General features: G+C 42.2%; 2 protein-coding genes across 2 annotated transcripts; both read right to left on the bottom strand.

Moving 5' to 3' along the window:
- Positions 1-2,921: 2,921 nt before the first annotated feature.
- LOC129788352 (uncharacterized) lies at positions 2,922-4,059 on the bottom strand. The gene is made up of 2 exons (XM_055824320.1): positions 3,031-4,059; positions 2,922-2,933 (listed from the first exon to the last, which is right to left on the bottom strand). Exons 1-2 carry the CDS (start codon positions 4,057-4,059, stop codon positions 2,922-2,924), a joined length of 1,041 nt encoding a protein of 346 aa, XP_055680295.1.
- Positions 3,930-7,656, bottom strand: LOC129788351 (uncharacterized). Its single transcript, XM_055824319.1, has 3 exons — positions 6,763-7,656; positions 4,156-6,642; positions 3,930-4,088 (listed from the first exon to the last, which is right to left on the bottom strand). Exons 1-3 carry the CDS (start codon positions 7,654-7,656, stop codon positions 4,080-4,082), a joined length of 3,390 nt encoding a protein of 1,129 aa, XP_055680294.1. The 3' UTR covers positions 3,930-4,079.
- Between the last annotated feature and the right edge of the window lie 1,477 nt (positions 7,657-9,133).

The raw sequence follows: 9,133 nt of genomic DNA, 5'->3' as shown, positions 1-9,133 counted from the left end.
CCGTTCGATGCTTGTGAAAAGCGCGCGCGCATATAAAACGCCGAGGAGTTGTGTTTTCACAGCTGTGGGTGAATGTGCGACAAGGAGAGTGAATGAAGGTGGGAGGGAGACAGAGTATGGAATACCAACAAACCCGGCACAAATTGTGGGGAAATGTGCTATGTTGTATGTAGCCTAGTTTGCCGATGTATTGAGTGGGAATGAGACATCGATATGGATTTCCAAATAAGCACCTCACCATCCCCTGGGGGGCACAGCTATTGAGCTTCGGGGGAGCTTCACACATTATACACATTTTGCCGGCTATTTGCGACAGGTCGATGACAGGCGGAATTACCCTCGCATCATTTTGGGATAATTAAGTTTGCATTTGATGGGAGAGCTTTTCCTCCCAACCTATATAAATAAATTGGTTATTTTTGGAGGAATTAGAAACGTTTTAGGAGAGCTTTTCATTATATCCTTTGTGATTGATTAAAAAAATTTTTTCATGGAATTGGGAGGTATGGATATTTTATGCTTAAGTTAACCCTGATATGATAATTGATTTAAATTTTTGCAATTTAGGAGCTTTAAGAAAATTCAGGAAAATAATCTATTTCAAACGTATTTTATTCTGTGAATTTTTTTAAACGGAATTCTTTTAAATGTTCTATCAAAATTATTAAGTCAAATTGAGACAAATTGAGCTTGTTTTGCTTTCAAAAATTCAAATAAATCGATAAAAGGTTTAATGATAAGATGTCTTTGAGATTCACAAATGAACCACAAATGGGCTCCCACAACTAGATGATGATGTAGCTTACCTCGTTTTAATCAATCGGAAAAGAGATTCTTTCACTTGAGTGACACTCAGTGGAGGAAAAACCAATGCTGGGGTATAAATTTGCGGAATGTTAAATATTGATCTTTTGCCCGGCAAAATTGCTGCAACTCATTAATTAAATAAATCGCCCACATCAAACCAACCATGCGTACACGCAATTTTCTACTAAAAAGCACACCACATTGCTTTCTCAAGGAGCTTATGAGAGGAAGAAGAAAGCATTATTGCAGGTATAGGAGAAGCTTTTTCTCTCAGGTTCAGGTAAAAGCTTTTCCCAGTGTGGTGATGAAGAAGACCGAAAATCACATTAAACCCACGAGGGGGGGATGAAAATACGCAAGCGTTCCTCCCCATGGTGTGGATAAATCATGCTAAATTTGCCCTATCTACTCCACCCCCCCCCCATTCAGCTCTCCTCTCGCATAACAAAGTGGTGGGAGTGAGAACAAAAGCATATCAATGTGAATTTTCTCTCACTTTCATGGATAGACGTTTGGAGGAAAAAGCATTATAAATAGTCACAAGAATGACACTATTTTCTCACTCTTGAACTCCTTAACTCTATTTTTACATCTCGCACGTCTTATGTCGCATGCATTTTTTCTTTCTCTCGTTGTGGGTGGAAAAAATCACATATCTCTCGACATTCCCTCTGGGGGCACACCCTCGCGATGGATTAAGCTGAAAGAATATTGTGCCATTGAAGCGCAACTTAATGGTATTGATCCCCTTTACACGTGATTTTAGCATAGCTATTGATTAAGGGCTGAAGCAAATTGAGTGCGATGCTCGCGGTTTATGAAGATTTTAGAAGCAAAACGTTGATTGAGTTTCTTCTCATAGAATTTTCTCAGAATCCTCCCTCATTTAGTCGTGTCAGTGAACTTCTTTTGTGGAGCTTTTTTTAAAGCACAATACACATTCGGGGAGCTTTTGAAGGGAAAAAGAAACAATTTAATATGAACTGGGGAGGATTTACCTTTAACGATACGATGTAATGAAAGATTAGTGAATGAATCTTTGTGGATGTCACTGAGGCTTCTTCGTGTACCTTTAATGATACGAGATATATGAACTATTAGTGGTCTTCTTCAGGTGTGGCAATATGACTTCTTCTTGTACCTGTGAATTATACAGCATAGATTAATCTGATATCCTCCGGATTGAAGGCGCGCTTCTTTTGTCCGGCTTTGCACAGGCACAGATTGCACTTAAACACGTGGATTTCCTTTTCTTTCAAATATCTCCTTTATTCAATACTCAAATTTCCCACAATTCCTCACATATATATTTCACACTCTCCTTATTTATTTCCTCCACTTTAAATACAAATTTTCTTTAGATTTTCTTACAAATATTTAATTTTAAAATTTCAAATTCTTTCCCACGACTCACTACGATAGCGGTGATACAAAAAGTGCCCTTGATAATTTTATACTTCAATTTTCTACACGGAGCTCGGCTCAATCTCGGGCTATATAGATTTCGCCGACTTGCCATAATTCAATGTTCAAATTCAACTGTAATTCATTCTAATTCTCAACATGCTCGGGGGGGGAGAAGTGACTCTCACACATCGGATATTTCGAGACCTTTACTACTGACCGTGAATATGTGCCCGTAGGGGTTCTAATATCAATAACTCTCACCTTCCCATCTACTCCACGGTGAACTCCAATGACTCGTCCGGTGCTCCATTTGTGATTGCGACTCACGGAAGGGTCATGAAGAATCACGATGTCGTCGATCTTCAGATTCTCTCTCTCTGTCTGCCACTTTGCTCTCTCCTGAAGTGTGGTAAGATACGAAATCTTCCACTTCCTGGCAAATTCCTGATGGATCTTCTGACACAAATCCCAGCGCTGAAGATGGTTGACGTTCTCGTGAGATAAATCATCATCTGGTAGCTGAGTTGGTGGGCCAAAAGTCAAAAAATGCCCTGGAGTGAGCGGTTGGGGATCTCGAGGATCATCAGAAAGGATGGTAATCGGTCTACTATTCAACACTGCTTCCACTCGAGTCAGAATTGTGTAGAATTCCTCGTAGTTCAGCCTGTGTTCTCCAATCACTCTCTTCAGATGTGTCTTTGCTGACTTCACTGCAGATTCTGCCAATCCGTTGAAGTGTGGAGATTGTGCAGGTTGAAAGTGCCAATTGATTCTCATCTCACTTGTTTGATCCTGAAGTTCTTGCGCTTCCTGTACCAGTAAACGTTGTAATTCACGCGCAGCGCCGAGGAAGTTACGGCCGTTGTCTGAGTAGACGTCTTTGGGAACTCCTCGTCGATCAGTGAATCGCGCAAAACTGGCCAAAAATGCCTCAGTTGTCAGTCTGCTGACGATTTCGATGTGTACAGCTTTGGTGGAAGTACACACAAAGATGACAACATCCACTCTCTGTGTTCTGCCACGAGATTCTGCGCCTGTACGGATGAAAAAGGGTCCGCAGCAATCGATGGCCACACTATTGAATGCCTTGATCAATGAAATGCGATGTTTGGGTAAATCGCCCATAATTTGACTCTCACGGGATGTTCGATGCACAAAGCATACCTTGCAGAGATGAATCACACCTTTGACTGTACGTCGTCCTCCTATTGGCCAATAATGCCTGCGACAATGGGCCAAGAGTAGCTGTGTTCCTGCGTGCATCATCCTGATGTGCATTTCCCGGATCATCAACTTTGCCAATGTGTCATTCGGGAGAATTTTCGGATATTTGGTGCTGTAGTCATCGTCCAGATGGCCAAGCCGTCCGCCGACACGTAAAATTCCCTCATCATCGACGAATGGGTGCAGTTTTCGCAGAGATGTGCTCTTGATGGGTGCATTCCGGTTGTTCATGAGATCCTGAATGTCCTCAAGGAAGTGATTTGCTTGATCCCACTTGATCAGCTGATTTTCCGCCCACAATAATTCCTTTGTCGAGAACTTGTTGGGTTGATTTGGCATGACACATGGGGTTCCCTTTCTCGACAGTGCCTTGTACTGAAGGATCTGGATGAATTTGCACACACATAGTAGCACTCTCTTCATGCGGAAGAAGCTGCTGATGTCTCTCGTGAGCGTCTTGAAGATGTAATTGCCCTCCTGCTGATTGATTTTGAGTACCGCGGCGGCAGGTTCTGATTGCTCGTCTGTTTCAGGGAAACTTTCTGCATTGGGCCACGCTGATTCTCCCTCTGTTAGCCACTGTGGGCCATGCCAATACAGAGAAGAGGCTGCTAACTCCATGGCAGTGGTTCCTCTGGAGATCAAATCTGCTGGATTTTGAAGGGTTGGAACGTAATTCCAGCACTCAAGAGGCAAGAGATCACGAATTCTACTCACGCGATTTTTGGTGAAGATATCTTGCTTGTTGGATGCAGATGCAATTTGCGCCAACACAACTTTTGCGTCCACCCAACAATACACTTTGGTAATCCCGAGGGATTTAGAAACTTTGTCCACTAATTGTGCTCCCAGAGTTGCGGCGGTGAGCTCAAGTTTGGGGATTGTTTTCTTCTTCACGGGTGTCACTTTAGATTTTGCGGTTAATAAATGACTGACAATTTTTCCGCTTGCATCTATGGTGACTCGATAGATGGCGGCACCATAAGCTAAGTTGGAGGCATCTGAGAACATATGAAGTTGTTCTTCGAGAGGTTCTGCGAATGAAGATGTCCATCGGGGGATTTTGATCTGGGGAATTGTGTGAATTGCCTCCAGGAACTTCATCCAATCTCGTAAGTTGTCTCCTTTCATCTCAGAGTCCCAATCGCTTTGATCCTTCCATAAATTTTGCAAAAGCATTTTTCCCTTAACGGTTATGGGGGCAAGGAGCCCTAACGGGTCATAGATTCGGGCTATGATGCTCAAGATGTTTCTCTTCGTAGGTTTGAGGGTGTCTACGGTGGGATCTACGTTGAAGAAAAACGTGTCGCTTGCCGGATTCCACATCATTCCCAGGGCTTTCACACTTTTTTCAGGATTTGAGATTTCCGTTGGTGAGTTTGAGACGGGTTCCACGGCCTTGAGTACCTCCTGTGAGTTTGATTGCCATTTGGATAATTGCATTTGTGCCTTGCTCAGTAAACTGATGAGTTCTTTCTGCACTTGTAGTGCTTCCTCCACAGATTTCACCGATAGGAGACAATCATCTACATAGCAATGTTTCCGCAGAACCTCTGCAGCTCGTGGGAAATTCTCGCCCTCATCCTCCGCCAATCTGATGAGTGTTTTTGTAGCCAAGTATGGTGATGCGGCATTTCCGAAGCATAGGGTCTTGAACCTGTAGTCTATCATTGGCTCTCCAGGGGATTTCCGCCACAGGAACCGTTGCAAATCTCTGAATAACTTCTCGAGTAGTACTTGGAGGTACATTTTCACGATGTCACAGGATAATGCAATCTCATTCTGCCGGAACCTCCATAAGATGATGATCAACTCGGGTTGGACAACCGGCCCAACTTTGATGTAATCGTTGAGACTTTTGCCGGTTTCCGACACTGATCCGCAGTTGAATACGATTCTCACCTTGGTGGAAAGAGCATCTTCTCGGACTACACAATGATGAGTCATGTAGTACGATTTCGACTTCAGTTCATATATGGGGACTCTCTCAATAATTCCCAGTCTCAAGTACTCTTCAAAGATGTTGGAGTATTCGTCATACAGCTGAGGATTTCTCGAGAGACGTCTTTCTAGGAAGTTCAATTGCCGTGCTGCTCTACTTCGGTTACTTCCGAGTTCACCAAAGTTTCCTTTCAACGGTAATTGCACGATGTACTGACCAGTTTCTGATCTTCGGGTAGTACTTTGGTAAGTGGCCTCAACTTCTTTCTGTTCAACCGACTGTGGACTTTCTTCCGGAAGTTCTTCGAGTTTCCAAAATTTCTCCAATGTATCGTCAATGGTTTTCAGAGAGATAGTATGGCAAACAGCGGTGGATTGTTGGGACAGCGGATTTGCGGGTTGCCACTTGCCTCCAATTGTCCAGCCGAAAACGGTGTTGCGTAGCGATGGTGCTCCCTCTCCCAGTTTATAGACATCATCCAGCATAATTTCATCCTCATGAGCCGCTCCAATCAACAAATCAATGCGACCGGTTTGATGCCATGTGGGATCAGCTAATATGAAGTTGTCCGGGATTCTAACATCCTGCGGGTTAATGCGGCATGTGGGTAAGTTCGATGAGATTTTGGGTGTGACTTGACAGAGCACGGAAATATTTGAACCTTTTCTAGGGACAAGCGTTGCTTTCACCTGATGCTTGATGTTGCTGATTTGCCCCTGGAATCCCTCAACTTGACCGTAGGGAGACTTGGACAAATTCAAACGCAGTCTTTGGCACAAATCCGTAGTCATAACCGAGATCTCTGAACCAAAATCCAATAATGCACGACAAATATGGACGTTAGATTGGGAATCGAGGATTTTCACGCATGCTGTCTTCAAGATTGCTCGATGACCTTCCACATTGTTCTGATTGGCCAATGGAACGACGCCGCTGCAAACGACAGGACGTGCCGTCTCCTCAAGCACGGGATTAGGAGCATCCCTGGGCAATTCAGATTGGGATTGGGTGAGAGCATCGTGGAGCCAGTAATTGTGCATTTGGCCACAATGTTTGCAAGGAGGATATGGGCATTTGTCTATAGGGTGGCGCGACCTACTTTCTGAGATACAATTCGAGCACAGATTGAGATTGTTCACAGTTTCGAGTCTTTTGAGAGCTGGCATAGACTTGAAATGACCACACTTCCAAAGCTTGTGTGAGGCCTTCTTGCACACGGTACATGAATCTTGACTTTTGCTATCTTGTGAGATCGTGAGTGACTTTACATGGTTTGAATTTACGTTACTTTTAACTTGAACATTTTTGGAACTTTGAGAAGAATTTACGTTAAAGACTGAGGGACACATTTCTAATGCTTTACATCTTTTATCTAGAAATACCTGGAACTCGTCCCACGTCGGCATATCTGTCTGTTCACGAGCCCAAAGCGTCTGAGTCTCTGCATCCATCTTGCATAGCACTTCATGGATAATCCAGGGATCTCTTCCGAATGCCTGGAGGGCATCAATGGCAGCCAGCGTCGTCGTGGTGACATCGTAGATCTTCCTCAATTCATCTGCACGTGGAGTCTTTGCTGCTGGAAGTTTCTTCACCCGCTCAATGTGCTCTTTGATGACAGTTCGTCGATTTTCAAAGCGATTGCACAGGGCATTCCATGCGATGGCATAATTTTCTCCCGTCAGCATGAGATGATCTATCACTCCTTTGGCCTGTCCAGCTAGTGATGTCTTCAAGTAATGTAACTTCTGCGTGTCCGTAAGGCGAGGGTTTGCATCAACGAGACTTACGAATAAATCTCTGAAGGAATGCCATTCAGCGTAGGCTCCGCTAAACGTCGGCACTTTGACTGGTTCCAACCGTGAGTATTGAGAATTTGATCCTTCATGTGCCTTATTCAAGAGCTCGCTGAATCCTCGGAGTAACTGGCCAATTTGGTCTTCGTCTACACGAGTTGATTCAAAGGAGCTGCTGTGCATCATGACCTCCGTAATCAGTTGATTGATGTCTGTTTCAGCGTCATCAATATCTCTGAGAAACGCATTTTGCTCCTCAATTTCCCTTTCACGATCGTCATCATTTTCAGCCGCGTTTATGATGACATCCTGCACCTTGTTGTAATTCACTCGAATTCTGTCACATTGTTCGAGTTGCCTCTCAAGGTGGATGCGCGCGCCATGTCTCTTGAGCATCTCTTCACTTTGATATTGAGCGATGACCCCCTTCACACTAGTGAGTTGCCCCTTGTAGGCACTTCTGCTCTTCACATTGGACATCTTGAGTTGTGGACTTCAGGGATGTCTTCTCACTGGTTGTCGTCTTTCGAAGGACCACGTATGGGGAGGATTTACCTTTAACGATACGATGTAATGAAAGATTAGTGAATGAATCTTTGTGGATGTCACTGAGGCTTCTTCGTGTACCTTTAATGATACGAGATATATGAACTATTAGTGGTCTTCTTCAGGTGTGGCAATATGACTTCTTCTTGTACCTGTGAATTATACAGCATAGATTAATCTGATATCCTCCGGCTCGAAGGACCACGTATGGGGAGGATTTACCTTTAACGATACGATGTAATGAAAGATTAGTGAATGAATCTTTGTGGATGTCACTGAGGCTTCTTCGTGTACCTTTAATGATACGAGATATATGAACTATTAGTGGTCTTCTTCAGGTGTGGCAATATGACTTCTTCTTGTACCTGTGAATTATACAGCATAGATTAATCTGATATCCTCCGGATTGAAGGCGCGCTTCTTTTGTCCGGCTTTGCACAGGCACAGATTGCACTTAAACACGTGGATTTCCTTTTCTTTCAAATATCTCCTTTATTCAATACTCAAATTTCCCACAATTCCTCACATATATATTTCACACTCTCCTTATTTATTTCCTCCACTTTAAATACAAATTTTCTTTAGATTTTCTTACAAATATTTAATTTTAAAATTTCAAATTCTTTCCCACGACTCACTACGATAGCGGTGATACAAAAAGTGCCCTTGATAATTTTATACTTCAATTTTCTACACGGAGCTCGGCTCAATCTCGGGCTATATAGATTTCGCCGACTTGCCATAATTCAATGTTCAAATTCAACTGTAATTCATTCTAATTCTCAACATGAACAATAGAGAGGAATAAATGTTATGAAGGAGGAGAATATTAAATTTGCTAAATTAGATTTTTTTCATAATAGATAGAAAGATGGTGGACTTGGCGCCATGCTTGCAATTAGTACCTACATAACACCATAAGAATTTCAGAGGAGAAAGCTTAATATTACTCGAAAATAGAAGAAAATTGTTCATGAAAATAATAAATTAAAAGAAAATTATTTACACAAAACTGAGAAATAATATTGGAAAAATTAAAATATCTATAATTCCTGAGAATATTTCTAAATGCGCTCAAAAAATTTCCCGGCTGGTCCAATTAATTTTTTTTAAAATATATTTTTATTTATATAAAATGAAAACAGCTTAAAGAAAATTAATAGAAAAAATCCTTCAGCTCATTAACATTATTATAAAAAATTGCATAAGTATTTAATCTCCATAAGAACACGAAAGGGTTAAAAAAAATATTAGACCAGCTGGGTCATTTTTTATCGTATAATAATCAGTAGCGTAGCTAGGGGGGAGTTTTGGGGGTCAAAACCCGCACCTCGAGCCAAATAAAAAAAAATTCGTGAATTAAAAACTTATGTCATGCATCTAAAAACTTATGTCATGCAGCTAAAACTAA

This window comes from Lutzomyia longipalpis, chromosome 2 (genome assembly GCF_024334085.1).
Source record: "Lutzomyia longipalpis isolate SR_M1_2022 chromosome 2, ASM2433408v1".
NCBI classification, from domain to species: Eukaryota; Metazoa; Arthropoda; class Insecta; order Diptera; family Psychodidae; genus Lutzomyia; species Lutzomyia longipalpis.
Note: the sequence above shows the minus strand (reverse complement) of the source record. Positions and strands in the feature narration are given on the sequence as shown.